The sequence below is a fragment of the Dipodomys spectabilis genome, unplaced genomic scaffold (genome assembly GCF_019054845.1).
Source record: "Dipodomys spectabilis isolate Male_0828 unplaced genomic scaffold, ASM1905484v1 ptg000264l, whole genome shotgun sequence".
Lineage (NCBI taxonomy): Eukaryota > Metazoa > Chordata > Mammalia > Rodentia > Heteromyidae > Dipodomys > Dipodomys spectabilis.
The window spans coordinates 8,176,566-8,203,198 of record NW_024870941.1 but is presented as its reverse complement, the minus strand read 5'-3'; the positions used below and the strand labels follow the sequence as shown (position 1 = coordinate 8,203,198).

Here is a 26,633-nt window from a genome sequence, read left to right as displayed (position 1 = left end):
CACCCAGTCTCAAGCCGCTGGCCGCCCTGCAGTCCTCTCTCCCCCCCTGCCCCGTTGTCCCCCGTGGTCCTACTTTCTGCCAGGAGACAGTTCTGCAGGTGGCATTTTCTTGGTTCCCCTCCTGCTGACGCTCTGTGTGCTCATCTGTTGCCCACCCATCTTTCTCCTTGCCCCTTCCTTCTGCCTGCTTCCAAAAAGCCTTCAGGGCAGCTTACAGAATCAGTAACTAAAGCACAGGTGAGAAAAGTGGAACACGGCTGGAAACAGAGGGTGGGAAAGGCCTGCCGGGCAGGCGGTGTGCCACTGCCCGGTGTGTGCGCTGGGAAGGTGGGCTGTGGCGGCCCTGGCCTCCGGCCGGCCATGTGACAAGTGACCCTGGTCTCCGGCCGGCCATGGAGCAGGTGACCCCGGCTGAGGTAGCCCAGCCCACCTCATACCTGGGCTTGGGGGAATGTTTTCCATTGTTCTTTGAAATCAAAGAACATTTCATCTTTTTTATTCTTATTCTTTGTCTCCTTGAATTCTCTGAGTAGTGTGGGTTATGTTCTGAGACTGGAAGTTTCTTTAAAATTCGTTCCCAAAGTGGGCCCGCTGGTGAGGGAATTGAGTGGCTCTGCTTATGGATGGGAGTTGTTCAGAAATGGAAGATGTCAGCCATGGCGAGGAGGCTGGTATTTATTTATAGGTGTTCAGTTCAGAAGATGTCTGGTTTGTCTCCCGTGAGGCGATGCGCACCGACTCCCCCTCTTGAGAGCAGAGCCGGGCGCCGGCTGCGCCGCCTTCCCGTGTTGCATGCGATGTTCTCTAAGGAGAAGTTTCAACAGGGAGCGAAACTTCCTCTCGTTAATTAACGCCAAACACAATGCTTTGCTGCTACGACTGTTACAGGACATATATAATCTATGGAGATTTTAAACACTGTTTCATTATTTAAGCTGATTCAGTGCTTTCTTTAGGTTTTGTCTAATTCACATTCCTCTTTAAACCAACAAAAGACCAAGACCAAAAAAAAAAAAAAAAAGCAAAAGATTATTTCTTTTTTTCCCTCTGTCTGCAGGTGCCCTCACGACTAATGGCATAAACCCTGACACCAGTGCTGAGATCGGCCGTGCCAAGAACTGCCTCAGCCCAGAAGACATAATCGACAAGTACAAAGAAGCCATTTCCTATTATAGCAAGGTGCTGCCGGGCTTTGTGTTTTTCGTGCACAATGGTGTCATTTCCATCATAAGTCCTCTTTGTGCAGGGCGAAGTGCTGCAGTATCGTTTAAATAGTAGTCTCTGTAGGATTCATCCGTTCTTCTCTAATGCGTGGTGCTATGTGCCTAGTATTTTTTTCTGACTCAAGACAGTGTATATTTACTGTTATACATTTAGGAAAAAGAAGACAGCAGCACCATAGCCCCACTTCTCAGAGGAATAGTTATTAACATTTTGATGTCTATTTCTGGTCCTTTTGTGTGTTACTTGTATCATAAAAACAGCTCAGGATGCTGGACTTGCTGTGGAGAGTGCTGTGGTTTTCATTTGGCATATCACATGTTCTTCTATTGGATAAATATTCCATGGCACAATTTTTAACCATCTAGATGGCCTTCCGTTCATTCCATGCAATGTCCTTTTTAACTTTGGGCTTAATCGTTTTTGATTTTGATGTGCTGGGGACTGAGCATGGGCTTCACAATGCTAGGCGGGCGCTCTGCTGCAGATCAGAGCACAACCTTAATTTTTTTTTCTTTTTTAAAATTCGAATGCTCTTACTGAAGCACTGAGAGGGAAAATGCGAACTGTGTACAACAGTGCTCTCCAGAGAGCCGTGGGGAGCCTCCCTCTGCCCTGCGACCACCAGCCCTTCACTGTATGGCTTTTGTGACCGTCTCGCCGCTGAGACACGCACACACGTTTTCTTTGCCTGTCTCTCACCCTGCAGCTTGCCTTTTCCACCTGGCGGTCTGTTCTAGATCATGGTCCTCCTCCCTCAGACCAGCTCACCCTCCCCAGCGCTGTGGAGAAGAGAGGTCGGGTAAACATGTTTATGTCTGTCATCGCTGTGTGGCTCTGCCCGCGGCTGGCAGGCAAGGGCCGAGTGAGACAGCTGCCGCTGCTCCTCCAATTCTCAGCTGGCCGAGCCGCTGCTCCCGGAGTTCACAGCTGGCCCGGCTCACTTAATCATCCTCTTGTTGGTTGGCATTGAGGGTTTCTTGCTAAAAATGCTTTGCTGAGTGTTTTGTGCATACATTCCTGTGTTCTCTGTGAATATTCCTGTGGGTTAGATTTTCCTAGACCTTTCAACACTGGGGAAGACATTACTGTCTCTTCCTGGTTATTTCCTCCTACCCTCCAAATTCCTTCTATCACGACTGAAAAGATACAGAACTATTTATTCAGGCAATCTTTTGTTACTGATCTTACTTAGTTTTGATTCTTCCCACTGTTGTAAACTGTGGACTCGAGTCAGGTCTGCATTGGTTTAGATTACAGCTTTTTGTGTTGCCTTCCAGAAAGGTACGCGCAGTCCCCGCTCCCCTGCGAGAGTGATAGAGTCTCTAACTCTTGGCCTTACGGTGTCTGCCAGTGTGGCAAGCAGAGGGCATTAGTCGTTGTTTAGTTGATCTGATCCACAGTGAGGTGCTGAGCATTTGCCACTCCTTTTGTGATCTTTATTTGCCTTCTTTGTACACATGCAGGTAGGGTGCTTTATTCCTTTTCCTTTCCTTTTTTTTTTTTTTTTTAAAACAAGGTCTTGCTCAGTGTTCTGGGATAGCCTCAAACTCATAATCATTCTGCTTCAGCCTCTGAAGTACTGGCCTTACTGATGTACACGTGTGTGTGTGTGTGTGTGTGTGTGTGTGTGTGTGTGTGTGTTTGTGTATGCATACATACATATATATATATATGTATATAAAACTAGATATATGTCTGTCTATATGCATGTAGAGACATACACACACACACCTAGCTGCATATCTAGATATATGTGTATATATGTATATGTACACCCACATTAAACGTGAGCACTTAGGTATGCTAGGACAAGCCTCTGCCACTGAGCCATAGCTCAACTTTATTTATTTATTTATTTATTTATTTATTGTCAGTCGTGGGGCCTGAACTCTGGGCCTGGGCGCTGTCCCTCAGCTCTTCAGCTCAAGGCTAGCGCTCTACCACTTGAGCCTCAGCCCCACTTCTGGCTTTTTCTGCTTATGTGGTACTGAGGAATTGAACCCAGGGCCTCAGACATGCAAGGCAAGCCCTCTACCACTGAGCCACGTTTCCAGCCCTCTTTATTTATCTATTTTTTTGTCAGTCACGGGACTTGAGCTCTGGGTCTGGGTGCTGTCCCTCTGCTCTTCAGCTCAAGGCTAGCACTCTACCACTTGAGCCACAGCACCAGTTCTGGCTGTTTCTGCTTATGTGGTGCTGAGGAATTGACCCAGGGCCTCATGCATGTGAGGCAAGCACTCTATCACTGAGCTACCTTCCCAGCCTTCCACTTCTGGTTTTCTGGTGGTTTATTGGAGATACGATTCTCACAGACTTTCCTGCCCAGGTAGGCTGTGAACCACAGTCCTCAGATCTTAGCCTTCTGAGTAGCCAGAATTGCAGGTACAAGCCACCAGTGCTTGGCGGTGTATACGTTATTGTTTGATTTGTGAATGAGATTTGTTGCTATTATATTTTCTGACTATATAGAAAATCAGATTGATTTTTGATATTTATTTTATAACTGCACTTCAAAATTGTATTAAGCACTTTTTTTTAGAGCCCTTTCTTGTCTCTTTTACAAATTGGTTAAGTTTGAAAATGGCAGTAGCTGGCAGGATTGGTGTGCGATGGCTTGTCTGTGATAGAGAAGCAGCGATGTGCTCTTCTGTGGTCATGGTTAAACCCATGGCAGGCCGGTAGATGCATAGCAGGGGTGAGGCAGCCCCCCCCCCCCCCCCCCCCGTTCTGGATCAGCCTACTTCTGGAGGGCACAGTGCTGGAGCAGGCAGCTGGGTGTGGACCAAGCCCTGCTCCTGAGGGCCTTCTGGCTGCAGTCAGGGCTCTGGTGTCTGAGCTCCAGCTTTTCTCCTCTCTCAAAATGGGGAAAGAAGGTCTGCTGTGGAGAATGCTGAATCAGGGTAAATGATTTTATGTATATAAGTGTCTAGCACAGTGACAGGCTCATTAGTACTGCTCAATAAAACATTGCTTATTGTCTCCTCCCCCGAGTTTAGTATTCCACAGGGCATCTGGGGGAGAGCTCACTTCTCATGTGGACTTATGCGGGTTGGAAAGGAAAATTAATGCCTTGCCTTTATCTGCCTGCATTTTGATTCCTTTGCTTTATTTGGCTTTTTCTCCTTTCCTCTTTTCTTTCACCTCTACTTTCCCATGTGACCCAGGCCTCTAGATTAGGATTGCCTGGAAGCTTGCAGCATCATTGAGAAGTATCAGTGATACACAACATGTGTAGTGTGCACACACATACACACGCACACACACACACAGATGCACACAGGTGCACATGCACACATACACAGATACATTTATACACGCAGATACACATCTACACAGATGCACGGAAGTAAAAATATGTATATACACAGGTTCACAAACAAATATGTATGTGCACACACACACACACACACACACACACTCACTTACATGATATTACCTCATGCTGTATCAGTGAGAACCACACCACTGTTTGGCAGATTCTTGCTAGCTTTGTGAATGATTTCTTCCTGGGTTTCTGATTTTTGCTTGAGGAGAGGATATTCTCTTGCTTGGAAGAGAGGAATGGAGGATTGACAATTTGCTGACCTATTGGGGCATTGCTTTTTAGTTTTGTTTCTTTTTTTAGCAGTCCTGGGGTTTGAACTTAAGAAGGTGCTCTACCACTCATCCATACTTCCATCCTTTTTTGCATTGGTTAACTTTTAAAAAATGTTATTATAGGGGCTAGGAAGATGGCTCAGTGGTAGAGCACTTGCCTTGCATGCCTGAAGCCCTGGGTTCGATTTCTCAGTATCACATAAGTAACATGAAAAAAGCCGGAAGTGGCGTTGTGGCTCAAGTGGTAGAGTGCTAGCCTTGAGCTGAAGAGCTGAGGGACAGCGCCCAGGCCCAGAGTTCAAGCCCCACACCGACCAAAAAAGAAAAAGTCATTATAAAGATGATATACAAAGGGGTTACAGTTAAAGTCAGGTAATGAGTGCGTTTCTTTTTGGACAGTGTCACCCCTTCCCTTGCTCTCTCCCAGTTCTTCCCTCCTGTCCCCACCCACAAGTTGTATAGTTCATTTTCAACATAGTGTCTAGTGAGTACCACTGCTGTATTTGTTTTTTTTTTTTTGTTTTAGTTTTTGTTTTTTTGGTCAGTCATGGGGCTTGAACTCTGGGCCTGAGAGCTTCCCTTAGCTCTTCAGCTCAAGATGAGTGCTCTAAGGTGAGTGCTCTACCACTTGAGCCACAGCGCCACTTATGGTTTTCTGGTGGTTAATTGGAGATGAGAGTTTCACAGCTTTTCCTGCCTGGGCTGGCTTTGAACTGCGATCCTCAGATATTGGCCTCCTGAGTAGCTAGGATTGCAGGTGTGAACCACTGGTGCTCCTCTTGTTCACTCTTTGACCCTCCATTTCTGTGTCCCCCACTTACCCTCAGATAAATGAACAAACAAGACAAAAAATAACAGCAACAAAGAGAAAACTTCTTGTTTCCATTTCCTGGAGTTCATTTTGATAAATATTATTTTATATGATCAGATGCAAATAGGCATTATGCCTTTGTTATCCTCTCCTAAGAATATCCTCCTTTGGTCTCACTGTGTGTGAATGTCTAGAGTCCTGTATAATTTACCACGCTGCGTGCACTGGTTAACTTTGATACAGGATTTCGCTTCCTGCTGTGTGCTCGATACCTGATCCACCTTTATTTTAGGCTTCCTGCCATAGCTGAGATAATGTGCATGTGCCAACACACCCAGCTTCTTCCACTGAGCTGGAATCTCTTGGGAATCTCTTGTCAGCCTGGGCTGTTTTGGAACTGTGACCTTCCTGATCTGGGCCTCCCTCATAGCTACAACTATAGATGTGAGCCACCGGCATCTGGCTTGGAGCATTGCATTGGAGTTGGAGGGTCCTTGAACAGCATGTAGCCTTCTGTCTTTCTTTTTTTTATATTTTCTATGTAGTTTAATTTTCTTGCGTCCTTTACTCCTCCACCCACCATTTTTTGTGCCAGTCATGGGTCTTGAACTCGGCCTGGGTGCTGTCTCTGAGCTTTTTTTCCCTCAAGGCGAGTGCTCTAACACTCGAGCCACAGATTCAGGCTTTTTGGTGGTTAATTGGAGATAAGAGTCTCACAGACTTTCCTGCTTGGCCTGACTTTGAACTGTGATCCTTAGATCTGAGCCTCCTGAGTAGGTAGGCTTACAGGTGTGAGCCGCCAGCACCTGACTTATCCTTTACTTCTTAGTAGGGAAATAATATATATATATATTTTTTAGCAGATTTAAAAACATCTGTAAGTAGTTGTACAAAAGGATTTCAGTTCAGCATGTCAGTCTATGAATATACCCATGAATCAGGGTCACCCCTCTAGTGGTGTAAAGAAGCAGACTCAGAGAAGTCACAAGCACTGTCACACACATGCACAAGAAGCTGGGACCTGTGTCATCCTGTACACAGGTAGTAAGGCACAGGGTGTGGGAGGCCAGAGGGCCTTGCCTGTTTGGGTTCTGGGAAGCTAGGGCCAGGCCTGGCCTGCTTTGGCTGTGGTGTCTTGACCAAGATGTCACTCATGTCCACCGTGGCTTCGGCAGAGTCTGGGTTTCTCATCAGCAGGAAGCCTGGACCCCAGGCCTTCTGTACTGGCTTGCTGATGTCCTGGGACATGGACCCCTCATTGTTTTAGTTGGCTCTCCAGTCCCACATAGGTGGGGTACCAAGGCCAGAGAGGCTAGATCTGAGCTAAGTGAGGTGACAGCCTGTATTTCCACCTTAAGTTTGGGGGCCAGGCAGCCCTGAGTTCAAATCCTGCCGCACCATTTACTAGCTTTGTGACCTTAGGGAAGGAACTTCACTTGTTGGGAACCATTTATTTTAGAGGTTTTGTTTTAGAATTGTTTTAGAGGTCTCTCAGTTACTCCCTGGCTCTGAGCTGGGGTCTTGGCAGGTAGTTACTTAGGCCCCAGCAGTGAATATGGGGCCCATCGCCTGCTTTCCAGGCCTCATGTTTATGCCAGTGTTTGTGCAGAACTGGAGATTCAGTGGTCAGTTACTGTCTATTCTTTTCCACATCCCCGCTAATTCTGGGGTCTCCCTGTCTCCCTGTAGTTGTGTATATTTTTGAATGATTTTTTTCATGATTCTATTTGAAAACTCTTTAATATTGTATGTACAAAATATATGGAAAACTCCTTTAGCTAACATTAATTCTTTTTTTTTTTTTTTTTTTTGTTGGTTGTGAGGCTTGAACTCTGGGCCTGGGTGCTGTCCCTCAGCTCTTCAGCTCAAGGCCAGTACTCTACCGCTTGAGCCACAGTGCCACTTCCAGTTTTCTAGTGGTTTATTGGAGATAAGAGTCTCATGGACTTTCCTGCCCGGGCTGGCTTTGAACTGCGATCCTCAGATCTCAGCCTCCTGAATAGCTAGGATTACGGGTGTGAGCCGCTGGCGCCTGACTATCATTAATTCTTAAAAAGAAATGATTTTAAGAGTTTTGAAGGAGAAGTAGTTCTTTTACCTCAGTGAAATCGAGTCCCTATGTCAGTTTTTATTGTGTTGCTAAGTGATACACACAATGAGTAGGTATTTGGCTTCATTGTTAGTATTAGGCAAATATAAAATAGTTCCCTGTTCTGATCATCTTTGATTAATTGTATGTAATATGTCACAGATTATTTGCATGTGACGGGTATGGAAAAGAGAAAAGAATGCAGACTTCTTTTAAGGGCTATAATTATAAGTAGTTTTTTTTTTTTTTTTTTTTTTTTGATGACCAGTTCTGATTAGTGCTTGACAAACAGGCCAGCTATGTTTTCATGAGCAGACATGCCGTGCAGGCTGGGCCTGTGATTGACCACACGTGTGGCATTCTGTGTGTCATGATGCCACTCTGAAAAAGGTACTAGTGTGTTGCCCTGCCCAGCCTGCATTCTCTTTGCACTAGTTCCCACAGACTTCACTTCTGTAAACATCTGTTTAGTTTAAAGACTTTCTTGACCTCCAGTTATATCAATTGAAAAACACTCCAGCTGGGGTGAGTCGGGAAAACAATAAGGATAAAAGACTTCAGTGAAAAAACAGAGAATGGCAAAGTTGCAGCTGGCCGGGGCAGTTTGCCGTGCAGCTGAGGGGAAATAGTAGCATAGAGGGAGAAGGGAGGGAGGAGGGAGGAGGGAGGACTGGCCGCGGGCGGCGCCTCTGCTGCCGGCTCCAGTGCGTGCTCCCACATGTGAAGCGCTTCAGTCTGACTTATTTTGACTACGTGATATGGACCCTGAAATGTGACATTTTATGCAGTATCAAGCTGTGGTGATTGCATTGGTTTAATGAATGTAAACAGGCAGGCAGTGGTGGGTCATTCATAAAGGACAGACTTTCTCAGAAATGTCTGCGCCCCATGAGGTGGGAGGGTATCAGCAACTTCTTTTCCCTTGATGATGGAGGTGCCTCCTTTGTCCCCTACAGTATAAGAACGCTGGAGTCATCGAGTTGGAGGCCTGTGTCAAGGCCGTGCGTGTCCTGGCAATTCAGAAGCGCAGCATGGAAGCTTCGGAGTTCCTGCAGAACGCGGTGTACATCAACCTCCGGCAGGTGAGCGCTGTGGCCTCGCGGAGGAGGTGGCACAGTTCGTGGGGAGTCTTTCACTGCTAATACAGCCGATTTTGCAATGCTAGTTGCTGTATGGCATGGTAAAATGATGGAGTTGTAGCTTGAGAGCCAAGTGACTGTTGTTTCTGTATTTGACTTCTTCATTTTATTGTGTTTTGCTTTTGGACTTTGCTGTCCTGTCAATATTTTTTTTTTTTATTGGAGAACTGACTTTGTCCCTGCCACTCCACATTCCTGGTCATGCTTCATGGATCCTGCCTGTATTTTGTTACTTGCGAAGAACTTGCCATTGGTAGCCCTGTCTGGGGTGTGGGTTTATAAAACATGACGTTTCTAGAAGTACTTTGGAGGACCTGCAGATGTTCGTTCAATCTGAATTGGAATAACGCTGGGGATGCGACTCAGGGTCTCATGTACACTGTGCAAGCGCTGTGCCACCAAGCCACCTCCCAGCACTTGAAAGCTGGTGTGTGTACGTGTGTGCGCACGTGTGTGTGTGTGTGTGTGTGTGTTGTGTGTACATGTGTGGTTCTACCCTGTGCTAGCTATCGCTGACCTTTGCAGGCCCCTGGATGGAAGTGTGACCACATCTAGTTGTAAACTGATCATGTGAAGTCCTCCAACGCGGATGGTGGGCGTAGCTGGGCTGACTGGGGTCTTGGCAGGGAGCCTCCGGCATGCACTGCTGGAGCAGGGTGAGGAACCATTTTTTTCTGCCGAGGGACATTGGACATCAATAGCATTATTCACAGACCTTACAAAATGACCAAAACAGAAAAAAAATCATTGCAGGCAGATGGCCATGGGTGGTCCACAGGAAGCTTACGAGTAGCATGTGTGCCTGTCCTGTCACTTACTAAGTAAATTTGAGGGCCCACGGGCTGAGTTGCCTCCCCTGAGGACCGTGGCCAGGTAGGTGCTGTGTTAGGAGCGTGCGCAGAGAGGAGCAGCCCTTGCTGTATGAGATCTGGGGTGTGGCCTGAGACCCCTCTGTGCTGAGAGATTGCCCTCAGAGGGAAAGGGCCTGCCATGGGGGCGGAGGAGCCTCTGCGCCAGGTGTACAGGGTGCAGATGCCGTTCTGGCTCTGAGCTCGGGAGCCAGACGTCCTTCAGAGGCTGGAGCAGTTGTGTTTGTGAGGGAAGTCAGGAGCCCGTGCTTCAGTGGCAGCTGGTGAGACGTTGGCACCGGCCCTGCTTGCAGATGAAGAGAGCTGGGTCCCCCCCAGACAGGCAGGAGTAGGAGCCAGGGGGCCTTCCTGCTGGGAACAGCAGTCACTCACTGATGCTAACTTCAGGTATTTCCACCTGTGAAACAGCAGCACGCAAGTGCACTGTGGTCAGGAGACTCTCCGGTGCTGCTCCGTGCTGCCCTCTGGTGGGACTGGAAGGAGCAGGGCTTTGAGGGACAGCCTGTGACAGAGCTCTCTTGAGGCCTACCTTCAAAGGCCTGAGGCAGAATCACTGCGGCCTGTGTGGCAGACGCTGGCAGGAGGGATTCTGGGGAGGAGAGCAGCCACAGCTCTCTCAGCAGTTGCCAAGGACTTGAGGTCCCTTAACCACTACCCCTGTCTTTGCAAGCTGATGCTCAAAACGGGATCCTGCTGAGACGTTTCCACAGGTGGGCATCTGCAGACATTTTTTTTTTCCCCTTAGAAGATAGTGTCCCTCAACACGTGGGCATGTGCTGCCTTTGGAACAGCTCCATCTTTGCCATTTTAGAGCACTAGAGGGCAGCAAAGGCTCACAAGAAGGGCCATCCAGGCCTGGTGACGTGGTGCCAAGGTGGCTGCCTGCCTCTCCTCTGCTGCATGGTGCTTCGGTGCTTTGTTGACTCATCTGGATGTCTGTCTGCCAGATGGGCAGGCAGAAGTAATGAGTTCTGGTGGGATTTTATAATCACAATAAAAGGAAGGGACTGTCGTTTTTCTGAAATAGAACAAGCTTTTGGTTCTTGATCAAGTGTGTTCCATTGTAGAGTTGATGACTTGAATCGATTTCTGGGGAATGATTTGGGAAAATGTAAAATTTGAAAGGAACTGATAGATGAGTACTGCCGGTTCCTCTGCTTGTAAAATCCCGGCATGAAACCAGGGGCCAGTGGCTCACGGCTGTAGTCTAGCTACTTAGGAGGCAGGGATCTGAGGATCACGGTTCAAAGCCTGCTTGGGCAGGAAAATCTCTGAGACTTTTATCTCCCCTTATAACCACCAAAAGACCAGAAATGGGGCTGTGACCCAAGCGGCAGAGCATCAGCCTTGAGCAAAAAAGCTCAGGGACAATGTCCAGGCCCTGAGTTGAAGCCCCAGGATTGGCACAAAACAAAACAAGAAAACAAACCCCGGCATGAGCATCAAAATGGATAAGTAGTGCCTTTGGCCTCCTTGGTATTGGAAAAGCTTTCTGCAGAATTGGGTGCAGGCTCTGTCTTCTGTGTTAGAGGCACAGGTTGAACTTGTGGTCAGGGTGTCTGGTTTGTGACAGCTAACTAGCATACCACACAGCAGCAAGCTTTTTGTTTTCTACCAGCTGTGTACAGATCTGCATCTCGGACATGTTCATTTTGCAGGCAGGTGGTGAAGTAGAGCTGGGGCGGGAGGAGCCTGGGCTTCACCCCAGATTTAGGCTTAAATCGCCATGGTATGGTGTGGCCCAGAGGAGTTATGTAACATTTCACTCTGCTTCCAAGTCTGTAAAGCAGGCACAGTAATGTTCCTTTCTTCCTCTACCTGTGAGCAACCCGGTGATGCGTGCCCATAGCTGGACACCCTGCCGGGCACAGACTGAGTGTTCACTGGCATGTGTGGGGCAGGCAGCAGCGCAGGCTGGTTGGTGACTGCTTATCCTGGTGTTGCGCGCCCTTACAGTTGTGTGTTCCAGGAGTAGCGGTGCCTATCTGCAGAGCAGAACCTTGGGCTAAAGGAAGGAAGTTCTTGCCTGAAGCCAGACTGGGATTCGGACATGAGGGTTTTCTGCCCTTCACTGTCCTCCGCAGTGCGCTGTGCGGGCTGCCTGCCTCCTCTTGACCGGCCAGTGAGCAACAGACAACCCGGGCTTGAGTTCTGAATGGAGAAATAGGTTCGAAGCAGATAGACACCCGAGCCTTAATTCCCACTGGGTCCCAGACCCCAAGGTTTGGGTCACTTTCTAGTTGGGCCTGCTCTAGTGATACCAATCCCAGGTAAACAAGTTCTGCAGCCATGAAAAGATGAGAGCAGAGCTCCTCGCGCGGCGGCTAGGTGCTTGGAAGCTGGCAGCAGCAGCAGCGTTCCGCCGAGGCTGGCTGCTAGCGCCCCCCGCAGCGGCCCCGCAGCTGGCTGCACGCCGCCCCGGATGCGGGCCAGGCTCAGGGTCTAAATCTGGCAAACCGTGATTTGAAAATCCACCAGGTAGCCGCGGGATGATTGAGGCTTTTTTTTCTTTTCTTCAATAGAAATGGCAAGTGACAGAAGAGAAAGTGAGTGAGGAATTGTTCCGAAAGCTAGACAAAACCCTGCCCTTACGAGACGTGGGAAAGTCGAGGAACGATTCCAAGCCACTTACCAAGAACATTTTGATTTGTGACTCCATTGACTTAAGTCTTGCAGCCTCTTTGTCTCTGGTTAATGTCTCTTCAGAGACGTTCAGATCTTAGCAGGCTGCTCTGCGCCGCTCCGCTCGGACCGAAGCGCAGCCTCTTTACATTTTTGGATGCAGTTCCTTAATGAAGCTGTTGCTAAGGAAACCTGCAAGGGCCCGGCTCACAGCCATTGTAGGGCGGGGTTGCAGGCCTGGCAGCCAGCCTGGTGGGGGAGGAGGGAGGGCAGGGGTGGGGGGTGGGGGATGGGCACGGGGGACTGGGGAAGCCTGGGAATGCGGCCCTCGGCTTTCAGAGGCTTATGAGCAATTCCTGGTTCTCACAAAGAAACTGTCCCGCTAGGAGGGAGGAACGTCGCTTCTGCACCAGGGATGGCAAAGGAGAGGGAGCTGGGAAATTTCTGATGGAATGAGAGTGCGGGACATAGAGAGTCACTCAGTTCTTTTGGAGAGAGGGGCTGATAGGGGGCAGGCATAGGAACACATTTCTTGAAGGAAAACGTAAAAAGCAAAAGCGGAACGTGAGGGAAGCACTGGCTCTCTGCTACAGCTGGGTGCGGTGGCAGCTGAGAAGAGGAGCTCCGGGCAGCCCGGGCAGCCCTGCGGGGCAGTGAAGGAAGTGAGCACTGGAGAGGGAGCACGTGGCTGCCCTGGAGCCTGCCCTCCCCAGGGACGAGCCGGCAGCAGGCCTTGCGAAACTCACACTGCACCCTGGTTTTTAGAGGGGCGTCTCACGTACCTGATACCCTCACACACTGTGTGCCAGGCACTGTGGTCTCCCCTTTCCCTGGTCTCTTGTCATCTTAATCCTCGTCTTCTCTTCACCCGATTTCGAGCTTTGTTTTATTATTGCGGGTGTATTATGTGTGTTTTAGAAATGGATCTTGGGGGGCTGGGAAGGTGGCTCAGTGGTAGAGCGCTTGCCTTGCATGCATGACGTCCTGGGTTCGATTCCTCAGCACCACATGAGCAGAAAAAAAAAGCCAGGAGTGGCGCTGTGGCTCAAGTGATAGAGCGCTAGCCTTGAGCTGAAGAGCTGAGGGACAGCGCCCAGGCCCAGAGTTCAGGCCCCACGACCGGACCAAAACAAACAAACAAAAAAAACAAACAAAGAAAAAAAGAAATGGACTGTAGCTCCTTCTTTGGAACAAGGCAGAATGTAAATATGTGCAGAAACAGTGTGTCGCAGACTTGCATCGCTCTTGGAACTTCGAAACTATTCACCTTAGGGAGGGCAAGGCTGAGCTGAGTGGTAAGGTCTAGGGAAGTTGGGCGGTGCGTGCAGGTGTGTGCAGGGGCTGTGTGTTGTCTTCATCTGTCAGCCTTGGGCTCGTGCGGTGCTGTCAGGGTCTGGCCCCGCACTCATGCCTCGGATGCCTGCGCTGGTGGGCTCTGCCGCATCATCCCCGCCTGCTCTCCATCCGTGCTGTGCCTCCCAGAGCAGTGACGATGTGGCTGTCGGTGGACATGCCAGGCACCATACCAAAAGCTTTCAGCCGCTCCTGCATCGAGCCTGTAAGGCCCTCCTGCGAGGGCGCATTTTCATTACTCAATCCCTATTAAATAGAATCAGGCTAATTTTTATTTGATGGACTTCAAGCCTTGAGGAAAGTGGCCAGAGCAGTGCAGTGAGCACGTGCATGCGGCCAGAGATGACAGTGCTTGTCCTGTTGGTGGATTTAATCACTGGGCAGAATGGTTCCAAGGCCCCTCCATGATGGAGTGGAAACTTCCTTTTGATAGCCAGATAATGTTCCGTGTATTGCGACACCAGCTTTTGTTGATTCATTTATCTCTTGGAGGAGGTTGGTTCTGTTCCCCCATCGTTTGGCTGTTATGAATAATGCTGCTACAAACATTTACATACAGGTTTTTGTTGCAATGTTTTCAGTCCTTTTTGCTGTAGGCTTGGGAGTGGAATTTTTGGTCCTAAAACTCTGTGTGTGTGTGTGTGTGTGTGTGTGTGTGTGTGTGTGTGTGTGTGTGTGTGTGTGTGTGTGTGTGTGTGTGTGTGTGTGTGTGTGTGTGTGTGTGTGTGTGTGTGTGTGTGTGTGTGTGTGTCTATGTCTGTGTCTGGGCACTATCCCTGAGCTTTTTTTTTTTTTAGTAGAACCACAGTTCTACTTTCAGCTTTTTTTTTTTTGGGTCCGGTTGTGGGGCCTGAGCTCTTGGCCTGGGCGCTGTCCCTCAGCTCTTCAGCTCAAGGCTAGCACTCTACCACTTGAGCCATAGCACCACTTCCGGCTTTTTTCTTTTTGCTTATGTGGTGCTAAGGAATCGAACCCAGGGCCTCGAGCATGCAAGGCAAGTGCTCTAACACTGAGCCACCTTCCCAGCCTCAACTTTCAGCTTTTTTGTTGACTAACACTTTGAAGCTGGCTTTCAACCATGATCCTCAGCTAGGATTATAGGCATGAGCCACTAGTGCCTACTCCCATTTAGCTTTTTGAGGAACTCTGAAGCTGTTTTCTAAGCCCATTGCACCGTTTTCCATCGCTGGCAGCACACAGAATTTCTAGTTCCCTGTCAGCGCCTGTCATCCATCTTTTGGTTATGGCCTGGCTATAGGAGCAAAGCATGTCTCATGGTGGTTTGGGTTTGTGTCCCTCCTGGTGTGTTTTTGTATGCCTACTGACTACTTGCATATTGACCCCAATTCTTTGCTAATTTTATCAATATACTTTTGGTACACAGAGATTGAATACAGGGTCTTGAGCAAATTCATGCTGTACCACAGAGCTGCCCCCTTAGCCTATAAATGCTTTGCCAGTTTTAAATTGAGCTTTCTTTTCTTTGTATTTTTTAGTTGTGAGTTCCTAGTGTATTTTAGGTGTTAGTCCCTTATCAGATTTATGCTTTGCAAAATTTTCTTCCCATTTTGATGTTAGATCTCTTTTTTTTTTTTTTTTTTTTTTTGAGATTGAATCTCACTGTGCTGCTCAGGCTTGTGTTGAACTCCTGGATGCAAGCGATTTTCATGTCTCTTGAGTAGCTGGACACCAGCATGCTTGCTTTTACTTTCTCCTCGGTCTCTTTCATGCACAATTTTGATGAAATCCAGTTTGTGTTTTTGCTTATTGTGTGTACTTTGGTGTTATATATAAGGAATCATTGCCAAAGCCATAAAGATGAGTATGTTTTACTTTAGAATTTTTTTTTTTTTAGTCTGGTCATGGGGCCTGAACTCTGGGCCTGGGCGCTGTCCCTCAGCTCTTCAGCTCAAGGCTAGCGCTCTACCACTTGAGCCACAGCGCCACTTCTGGCTTTTTTCTTTTTGCTTATGTGGTGCTGAGGAATCGAACCCAGGGCCTCAGGCATGCAAGGCAAGCGCTCTACCACTGAGCCACCTTCCCAGCCCCTACTTTAGAAATTTTATACGCTTCCTTCTTACTTGTTTGTACTATGCGAGGTAGGATTCCTGTCATTTTTTTGCACATGGCTTATCCAGGTGATCCACCACCAGTTGTTGAAATGATGTTGGAGGACTAGCAGTAACTTAGTGAAACATAACTTTAAGCCTTTTTTTCCTCCCCTTAACTTACTCTACCAAATTCATGCACCTGTTCTTAGACTAGGAGCATATGATCTGCATCACGGTAGCTTTGGAGTCAGTTGTAAAGTTGGGAAGTTGGTCTTCTTTTGTGCTTCTTTTCCAAGACTGTCCTGCCTGTTCTGGTACAGCTTGTTGACTTTTCCAAAGAAGACAGCTGGGGTTTTGAAGGTGGACACCATGGAATCAATAGATCAGTTCAGGGGCTGTGGAATGTCCACAACGCTGTCTTCCCATCTGCACACGTCGGATGTGAGTAGCCAGAGGCCAGTGGGCCTCCTTCCTGTTCCAGGAAGGAAGCTTATTCTGCTGTGGCCTTTTTATTTTGTTGGTTGTATTTTACTTGGGCTGTTTCCTAGTAGGAGAGGTATCTACCTACGTCAGTGTCTTGCTGAGATGAGATGTTTTAGGAATTAAAAATGTCACCCAGAGGTGAGCATTTTATAATTGTGTAGCTAATCGTCTTACTTTCTTGCCTCACCCCTTTCTTTACCGTGTGTGCCCCTCAACTTGTATTCTACTTGGAACCTTAATTTAAAAATTAGGCAAATTTCATTCCAATAAAGAATGCTTTATGAAACAAGGAGTATCTGGGAACAGGGATTTATCTTAGCTTTCTTCCTATGTCTCACTTCTCATGTACAGTGTGAAGATTTGGAGTTGACATTAATTTTGTTGGGGGGATTGATATTAGATTCTTTTGCCTCTCACTCCTAGGTTTTGGATTACAGGTATGAACCGCCGTGTCCAGCCATGTTTATTTGGTTTTGACACAGACTTCTACGATGTTGCTCAGGCTGGTCTTAAATTCCTGGGCTCAAGAGTGAAGCATCTTGGGTTTGCCTCCTGAGTAGCTGGGACTATAAGCATGCACCACCACATTTAGCTAAATGAAAATTTTGTGTAATTTTGAATACTTTCTGTCTGTGTGATTATGGCTGGGCGTAATTGTGGAGAGAAATGGCAAACGATCCCTAAGCTGGAGAATGCCTGGTCTCTCCATTTTCATGTCTGCTTTTGTTCACAGTCAGCACTCTAGTGTGCTGACTGTGGTCCCAAAGTGGCCCCCACTCCTGCTCTTCAGATCTCCACTACTTCCTGTGTTTGCAGAGCCTGGTGAGAGCGAGGCACAGTTCTGAGCATCCCTGGCTGGCCAGGTCATTTGTAGCCAGTGATTTGAAAGGTCTTAACTCATTTCTTGAACATACATTGAGAACTTTAGGTCTTCGCTACCTGTCCATAGATAGCAAATTCAAGTTGTCTTCTCAGTAACCTGTATTGGACTTGACAATCCCCCTCGGCCTTTAGCAGAGGAGCAAAGAGCGGGAGCTAGCCATGTGACAGGCTGGCCCAGGCCGTCTACCTGCACTGTGATGAGTCTCCTCCCACCCCCTCACCAGTGTGCTGGCCTGCTTTCTTTTGTGTTGTGGGATGAAAGGGGTCCAAGTTCACTTCCCTGCTGGCAGCAGGAGGGCGCATCCCAGCTGGAGTCCCCAGCAGGCTGTCTGGTGGGTCAGGCCTCTTGTCTTGAGCTGCTTTTGAGCCACTCATGTTGGAACTTCCATTACCATCTGGGCTCTGGCGGGGACATCGTGACTGTGAGGCCCGTTTGAGAATCACAAGAAGCATGTTTCTAGCATTGCTCCCTAAAAGAGCAGCAGATTGGAGATGAGTTTGGGGATTTGATTCCATTTCCAGTTTCCAAAAAGATCACGGCTGGCCTCTGCTTAGGACCATCTCATTTGCTCCTCATCCTTGTTGCTGCTGCCCTCCATGTCCATTGGCCAGGTGGAGCTCTGTGCCCGGCTCCCAGGACTCCTGCTAATGAGAGGCTTCCTGGTCAAGTGGCTGCCTGGATCTGGAAAGCTCTCTCCACAGGATCCAAGTAATTTCCATTCCATTTGCAACAGAGTGCTCATCTGTTGCTGTCTTATTACAGCCAGATGACAAGGAGAAGCGGGGAAGTGTTACCTTTGTCTAAGTCGGTTCCTTGGAAGGACACATGTGCACTCTGATGTGTGGAGGCCAGCACGTGGAGTCCTGTCTTGGCAATCCCTCTCACTTGAATGGTGGGCTCATGAAGGCCTCCAGCTCAGATCACTCTTTTGTTCGTGTGTGTGTCTGCCTGTGTGTACATGTGGGTGTGGGTGCCAGTCCTGAGGCTTGAACACAGGGCTTTCTGTTCCAGATCAGTTCTTTTCACTCACATCTGGTGCCTTACCACTTGAGCCATGCCTCCAGTTTGTTTTTTTCCAGTAATTGGAGATGAGACTAGGGCTGGCTTTGAACTGTGATCCTCAGGTCTTAGCTTCCTGAATAGCTAGGATTATACGTGTGAGCCACCAACCATTGGTGACTATTGTTTCTTCTCCCTTAGTATCTTTTGCCATGTTTGGCACACAGCAGGTGCAGGGCAGGGTGAGGAGTTTCCAGATGTGTGATGGAAGCATCAGATAGTCCTGCCTCTCCTTCAGACCTCTCTAGCCCCTGGCCATGGCTGGCCCCTCTTCCCTGAGTCCTTTGCTGCCCACGCCCGGAAAGCAGCAGTATTCTAGGAAGCTTGAAGTACCTCTGATCATCACTGAAACATAAAGCTTCTAGAAGAACACATAGAATATCTTTGTGACTCCAGGTGAAGTTTTCTTAGACAAGGACACAGGAAGCACGAGCCATAGGAGAAAGAATTAGGAGCTGTGTCGTAATGAAATGTTTCGGCGTATCAAGACTCCCTTAGGAAAACACACTGTATATGACTGAAGACTTACATTTGGAACAAAAAAAGAACTACTGCAATTCAATGCTAAGACAAACGACCCAATTTTAAAAACCATCAAGAGATGTGAACAAGTGCTTCACAGAGGAAGATACACAAGCGGCCAGTCATCACATGGAAAAATGGTCAGCATTGTACTTATCAGGAAAATGCAAATGAAACCTGAAGTACGGCTAAAATAAAAGAGACAGATAGCATCACATATTGATGAGCTGTGGAGAGGGCAGTGGAGGTGTGTATGCCTCATCGGTGTGAGTGTGAAATGATACCATGGAATGTTCTGGCAGTCCTGAGGGGGGGTGGTGGTGGACATGAATGAAGTAGGAGACAGATGATGTTAGAGGGTCTGGAGGGCATAGAATTTCTGGAAAGAGGCAGCGTATAGCTGAAGGTTAATCACACAAGCTTTTGGGAGAGAACTGGTAGGAGGAGACCTAGACAGCCCATTCACCCCAGAGCCTGGTCTAGCCCAGGCGCTCCTTGTCTGGAGCTGGGCCTGCCCTTTCCACTGTTGCTCATTGCATTGTTCTGTTTCTTTGCTTGCTAGTCTATCATCTTCCAGGCAGAGTAGCAGCTCCTCAGGCAGCCGTGTGGGGTTGCCAGCCTTCCTCTATGGGGTAGCGGGCAGGAGTGTGCTGGGCAGGTGATGCCCGACCCACAGTCGTGGCAGTGTGAGTAGAAGTTGTTAATATCTCTCTGAGCTTTACACGTCCTGACTGCGTCTGGGACTGCCGTGATGATGAACTTCAGCATGGTACGATTGCTGGCATATGGCAGATGCTTGGTTAGCAAGCCTGCATCCCGGAGTGAGGAAAGTACACCAACGTCATGTAATCCTGGAAGTCTCAGGTCTAGACAGCGCTGACATGTCACAGGGATCTCTCCATCATTTTCTGAGTTTTATGTGTGACAAAAATCCCTGCCCAGGGCTAGGAGTGTGGCTCAGTGGTAGAGTGCTTGCCTAGCATGTACGAAGCCCTAGGTTTGATTCCTCAGTACCACATAAACAGAAGAAGCTGGAAGTGGCTCTGTGGCTCAAGTGTTAGAGCGCTAGCCTTGAGCAAAGGAAGCTCAGGGACAGTGCTCAGGCCCTGAGTTCAAGTCCCAGGTCTGGCAAAAAAAAAAAAAAAATCCCTGCCCAAAGCCTATTGTTTCTTTTCTTTTCTTTTCTAAAGGATGCCTTCTATGATAGGTAGCAGATACTTCCTGGCAGAGGACCTTGGGCTTCTTAGCACACAGGATGACTTGGAGCTGTGGCTCGTTGCATGTCCCGGAGGATCCACAGCAGCTCCTGTCACCAGGCTTTCCTGCTCCCTGATATCTCATGAAGAGAGAGAGAGAGAGAGTGTGTGTGTGTGTGTGTGTGTGTGTGTGTATGGTGTGGTGTGCGTGTGCATGCGTGCATGCCTGTGTCAGCTCTGAGGCTTGAACTAGGACCTGAGTCTCTTGTGTACTTTTTCTATTCATGGCAGGTGCTCTACATTTGAATCACATCTCCAGTTCAGCTTTTCTTGTGTGCTACTTTTAGGGCTTGAACTCAGGATCTGGGTGCTGCCCCTGAGCTTATGCTCAAGGCTAGTGCTCTGCCACTTGAGCCATAGCTCTACTTCCAGTTTTTGGATGATTAACTGGAGATAAGAGTCTCACAGACTTTCCTATCCAAGTTGGCTTCGAACCACAATCCTCAATTTCTCAGTCTCCAGAGTAGCTAGAATTATAAGCATGAGCCATTGGCTCAGTCCAGCTTTTTTGCTGGTTAATTGTAGATAGATTCTCTGGGACCATTTTGCCTGGGTTGGATTCGAACTGTGATTTTCATGTCTTAGTGTCCTGAGTAGCTAGATTAAAGGTGTGAGCCACTGGCACATAGTTCTTTTTTATTTTTTGTTGGTTGTGGGCCTGAACTCTGGGCCTGGGCATTGTCCCTCAGCTCTTCAGCTCAAGGCTAGCGCTCTACCACTTGAGCCACAGTGCCATTTCCAGCCTTTTCTGCTTATGTGGCAAATAGCTCTTTAGGTCTTAATTTATAAAAGATCTTTTAATGTATTTCTCCTGAGCTCTCTGTTTTCTCCCTTCAGCTCTCGGAAGAAGAAAAAATCCAGCGCTACAGCATCCTCTCAGAGCTCTATGAGCTCATCGGCTTCCACCGCAAGTCCGCCTTCTTCAAGCGTGTGGCTGCCATGCAGTGTGTGGCCCCCAGCATCGCGGAGCCCGGCTGGAGGGCCTGCTACAAACTCCTCCTGGAGACACTACCTGGCTACAGTCTGTCACTGGACCCAAAGGACTTCAACAAAGGTACTGACATCTGGCCTATTAATTCCATGTGTTTGAGTACCTGCTTGGCTGTGGCAGACTTTGTGACAGGTGCAGAGGATCACACTCTGGCTCTGTACTGGGCACTTAGAACAAAGCACTACAGAACGTGGTGGAGCGGGCTGTGGGGCTGCACTCTTAGTCATGTCAGAGGGCCAGACGCCACTGCTGCCCTCACTGGCAACTAAGTACTTGATGTCCCTAATGACTTTTACTTATTTACTCATATAATTAGGTAAGTCAGCAAAAACCAATGAACCAGAAATAAACTCACATGGGTACCTGTGTATACAGAGAGCTATGCATTTTGTGGCCAAGTTTTACCCTTCCAGCTTAATAAAAGGAAATACATATAAAAATACAGGAGGAACACAGAGGTGCAGTACCTCAATGCCTTTGCTTATGAATATAATATTTATTGAAATGAACTCCAGGAAGAGGAAACAAGAGTTTTTTTTCCTTTTTGTCTTGTTCGTTCCTTTATTTGGCTTTGGAAGGGGAAGGTGGGGGGTACAGGAATGGTGAGACAAAGGGTGAACAGATGCAGCAGTGATACTCACTCGATACTACGTTGAAAATGAACCATACAACTTAAGGGTGGCGACGGGAGGACAGGAGGGAAAAACTGGGAGAAAGCCAAGGAAGGGGTGACATGGTCCCAAAAGACCTATGAAATGTAGCCCCTCTGTGTATCAACTTTATAATAACAGTAAAATATTTAATAAAGAATGCAGCTACAAATCTAATAATACGTAACATAAATATAATGCCCACTTGAGGTAAAGTCTGAGGAATAGGAGAGAAAAAGCCTTTTAGTGACTGATTCACATGGAAAATGACGTGTGTTCTTCGGTTCTGATCTAGAGTGAGCGGAGGTGTGGGTAGGAAGGAACTGGCTCCTCTGGGCTGCCGTCTCGCCAGGTCCATGTAGAACCCAACATCCCCAGGTCACAGTCCTCCTCCTTCCATGTCCCCGCGAAGTCACACCGTGCTGGAGTCTAGTAGGCACTGAGCTGAGGCTGGCTCACTCCTGCAAAGGCCATTTCAGAGTGGGCCACACAGTTTCTATTCTCTGCCATTGTGGTAAGAAAACAGCCACAAGGGATCTGTAATCCAGTAATATTGGTTGGCAGGAGCAAATTTGGAATGCTGATTATAGTTTTCCCAGCCTGACTGGGCATTTAGTGAGGTCTGTCTGTTTGTCTGTCTGTCTGTCTGTCCGCCTATTTGCCTATTTATCACCTATCATCCGTTTACCATCTATTATCTGCCTATCTATTACCTGTTTATTATATACTTCTTTTTTTCTTTCTTTTCTTTGTTGGTTATGAGGCTTGAACTCTGGGCCTGGGCGCTGTCCCTCAGCTCTTCAGCTTAAGGCTAGCGCTCTACCACTTGAGCCCAGCGCCACTTCCAGTTTTCTGGTGGTTAATTGGAGATTAGAGTCTCATGGACTTTTCTGCCTGGGCTGGTTTTGAACCGTGAGCCTCAGATCTCAGCCTCCTGAGTAGGATGACAGGCGTGAGCCTCCAGCACCCAGCTTATCTATCGTTCTCTTTTTTCACATTCCAAGAAGGAACACTGGGTTTGCGAGTGGTGCAGAAGTGAGGGCTTTCCAGGCATCGATGAAGGGAGGGAGACGGCTGGGCCATGCCGTCCAGCTGCTTCCTCTGTTGGGGACAAGAGCCTGGGTGAGGACACACGTGGTCCGGTGGCACTTGTGCTCAGGCATGAAGTTAGCTGGAGAGGGGCTGGGCGTGGCCTCAAGTGAACAAGTTGAAGGGCCTGAACATCACGTGAGTCCTCTCAGGACCCCACAGAAGCACTGGACTTTAATCTTTAGGACCTGTAGTCTCTGGAGCCACAGATGTAAGACTGGTTTTTTTTTTTCCAAATTTTTTATTGTGATTAAGTGGTTACATAATTTCCCAAATTTCATAGTATTGTGGGATAGTGAGGCTAAGTTAAAGTCACAAACACATTCTAACTTTCCTGGGGCAAATTGTCTATCATGGTGTATAACATTGATGAGTTCTATGAGCTTTGCAATACGTCATTTCTTCCACATGGGGTGATGTGTACATTTCTTTTGTTTTGCATAGCATCAGCTGTTCCCTCTTTCCCACTTGTTCCCTCCCTCCCATCGCTGCCATCGAGTTGCTTAATTCATTTTGGTCAATGTCCAGCGCAGCTGATGGGTCCTGCTGTTGTACGTTTTTCCCTGATTCCCTCTAGTTCTGTGTCATCCTCCTGGTTTCCCTCTGGTGTGCACATATATACCATACATGTGATCAGCAGCATGGGGTTATTTAGTAGTGATTTGACCAGATGAGTAGAAGTCCTTTGTTTCTTAGGTCTTGTTAATTTTGGTAAGACTGATTTTTTGAGGGCTGCTGGCCTGCTTTTCCAGTCATGAAGTCTGCCTATGTCCACCTTTCATGTTGGGTTCACAAAAAATCATGTCCTTACCTACGACCTTGCAGAGCTCTACCTTCTGCTCCTGCAAAGGGTTGGCTTTATTTTTCTTTAAACATGAGACTTGGTATTTATCTGTGCTGGGTACCCACTGACTATGACTCATTAGTTAGGGACATTTTCTTTTCTTTTCTTTTTTTGTTGGTTGTGGAGCTTGAACTCTGGGCCTAGGCTCTGTGTCCCTCAGCTCTTCAGCTCAAGGCAAGTGCTCTACCACTTGAGCCACAGTGCCACTTGCTGTTTTCTGGTGGCTTATTGGAGATAAAAGTTTCACAGGCTTTCCTGTCTGGGCTGGCTTTGAACCGTGATCCTCAGATCTCAGCCTCCTGAGTAGCTAGGATTACAGGTGTGAGCCACCAGCTCCCGGCTAGGGCCAGTTTCGTTTGTTTGTTTTTTTGTTTTTGTTTTTTATTGAGATGGGTCTTAATGTATCTTAGGCTTGCCTTGACATTGCTTTATATCCCAGGCTGGCCAGAACTTGAGATTCTCCTGCCTTAGCCTCTCGAGTGGTAGGTGTGACCCACTGCCAATGAAATTAGTGCCAGGAGTCAAGAGTAGGATTTGGGAGCCTTTCCAGCAGGCTGGGGCTCTGCAGACATTTCTGGGCTCATGCTCTGTGCTGGACACCAGGCCAGTGTCAGGAGTTGGGAGATCATCAGCCTCTCCTGGAGGTTCGCATAGCCGGTGGGATCCAATTCATTCTTGATTTTATTTTGTTGGGATTGGGGTTTGGACTCAGGGCCTTGAGCTAGGTGTGCAGGTATTCTACCCTTGAGTCATACCTCTAGCTTTTATTTATTTTTTTAAAGAAGTAGAGATCACTTAAGACTTAATTTTGTCACATTCTTCCCATCACTTTATTCTGTGTGACTTGGCCTTTTTTTTTTTTAATATAGGCTTTATTTTTTAGAGCAGTTTTGGTGCGTAACGAAATTGGATGTAACATATGGACTGTTGTCATGTTGTCCCCTGCCTCCTCAGAGCACAGCTGTCTCCTCTATCAACACCCCACAGCAGGCCAGAACATTCTTCAGTCCAATTAGAAACTGACATTATAGGAGACTGTTTCAAATCATGGGAAGTACACTACTGTCTCAAGAATGTTTAACCCAAATCTCATCATAAGGAAAATAACCAAACAATCAAAACCAAAAGACATTCTACAAACATTCACACTGAACTCATAGATGCCACAAAATTGGGGAAGGGACAAAAATGGGACACTGTTTAGATTCAAGGAGACTAAAGGGACATGACAACTAAATGCAGCGTGAGTCTCAAATGGATATTCGGTTTGAGCCATGCTAAATGCTCCCAGGCACCCTGTTATTGGGGCAATCAAAATATTCAAAAATAGTCAGGTACCCTGGCTCGTGCCTACCATCCTAAGTATCAAGGGGTAGAGATTGAGACCATAGATAAAAAAGTTGGGAAGACCTCGTCTCAACCAATAATAATAATAATAATAATAATAATAATAATAATGAAATCTGGACATGGTGGTACACACCTGTCATCCCAGCTACGTGGGAGGCATAAATAGGAGGATTACAGCATAACTTGGCCATAAACCTGAGACTCCATTTGAAAACTAATTAAGGCAAAAGATGTTGGGGGCATGGGCCAAGTGGAAGAGTACCTGACTTTCAAGTGTGAGGCCTTAAGTTCAAACCGCTGTCCCTCCAGTACAAAGTCATCATCAATGACAACAAAAACCCACATTCAAATATAGATAGTAGAGAAGCTAGTCTGTGTTATACTAAACTTCATAAGTTTGGTAAAGATGAATGGAAAATTTTCTGGGAGAATACCGTGCTGGCCCCCATCCCCTTTTCCAGACATACATATTGCAGTATTTAGGATTAAGGTGACCTGATGTTTGAAACTTGCTTTCAATTAAGGAAAAAAAAGAACAGTCATTGAGTCAATAGGAGCACATAAGCACCCCAAAGTGCACAGTTTATATCAAGTTTGCTCTTGGCGTGGCGCCATTTCTGGGTTTTGATGAATGGGTAATGTCATGTATGTACGGACAGTGACTCCCACAGAGTAGCTTCACTGTCCTAAAAATCCACCTTCCAAGGTCTGGAAGCTCTGATATATCCTTTTACTGTGGACAGTAAAAGGAGTGGCAATAGGTAGTTTATTTATTTATTTATTATTATTTTTATTGTGAAAATATAGAGGGGTTACAATTACATGGGAAAGATAATGAGTACATTTTTTTTTTTTTTGGTCGGTCGTGGGGCTTGAACTCTGGGCCTGGGCGCTGTCCCTCAGCTCTTCAGCTCAAGGCGAGCGCTCTACCACTTGAGCTACAGCGCCACTTCCGGTTTTCTGGTGGTTTATTGGAGATAGGAGTCTCACGGTCTCTCCTGCCCGGGCTGGCTTTGAACTGTGATCCTCAGATCTCAGCCTCCTGAGTAGCTAGGATTACAGGCGTGAGCCACCAGCGCCTGGCCATGATTACATTTCTTATCAAGCATTGTAGCCTTCTCCTTTGTTTCTCCTTCCCATCCCTTCCTATCCTCCCCCCAATAGGTAGCTTTTTTAGATTGGCTTCTCTCGGGTCTTCTCATGGTCAGAAATTCATTTCTTTGTAGCTTTGAACAAGAGTCTACTGTCTAAATATTACCACAGTCACTTAAACAATCATCTAAAGAATCTTGGTTGTCCTCTTGTTACTTTCAAGCTTTGGCAGTTATAAATAAGTGAGCCACAAGCATTCGTGAGCAAGGTTTGTGTGGACATAGGCTTTCTACTCATCTGGATGAATGTCAGGCAGCACAATGGCTGTATCACATGGTAAAGCACCTGTGGCTCTGTGAGAAACTGCCCTACTGTTTCCCCGGTGGCTCCCCATCAGTGCTGTGCCACATCCTTGCCAGCACTAGGTGTTGACAGGGCCTTAGATTTTGGCCACTGTGAAAGGTGTATGGTGGTATTTCATGGATGTTTTTAGTTTCAGTTTCCTAATAGTGCATGATAGTGAGCATTTCCAACCTGAGTTTCTTCTTGGGTGAAGCATCTGTGAGATCTTTAATCATTTCAGTGATCAGGTTGTTTGTTTTTTCATTGTTGTATAACTTGAGTAACAGTTTATCAGTCCCTTATCAGATATGTCTTTT

At 47.3% G+C, this 26,633-nt stretch overlaps 1 protein-coding gene across 3 annotated transcripts in view; it reads left to right on the top strand.

Annotated features, from left to right (window-relative positions):
* Positions 1–26,633, top strand: part of Trappc9 (trafficking protein particle complex subunit 9) — a 454,043-nt gene that overhangs the window by 39,822 nt on the left and 387,588 nt on the right. For all 3 annotated transcript variants that reach the window (XM_042699917.1, XM_042699915.1, XM_042699916.1), the window contains 3 exons: positions 1,058–1,179; positions 8,678–8,803; positions 20,796–21,012. In XM_042699917.1, the coding sequence (XP_042555851.1) occupies positions 1,058–1,179; positions 8,678–8,803; positions 20,796–21,012 (465 nt within the window). The remainder of the gene's footprint in view (positions 1–1,057; positions 1,180–8,677; positions 8,804–20,795; positions 21,013–26,633) is intronic.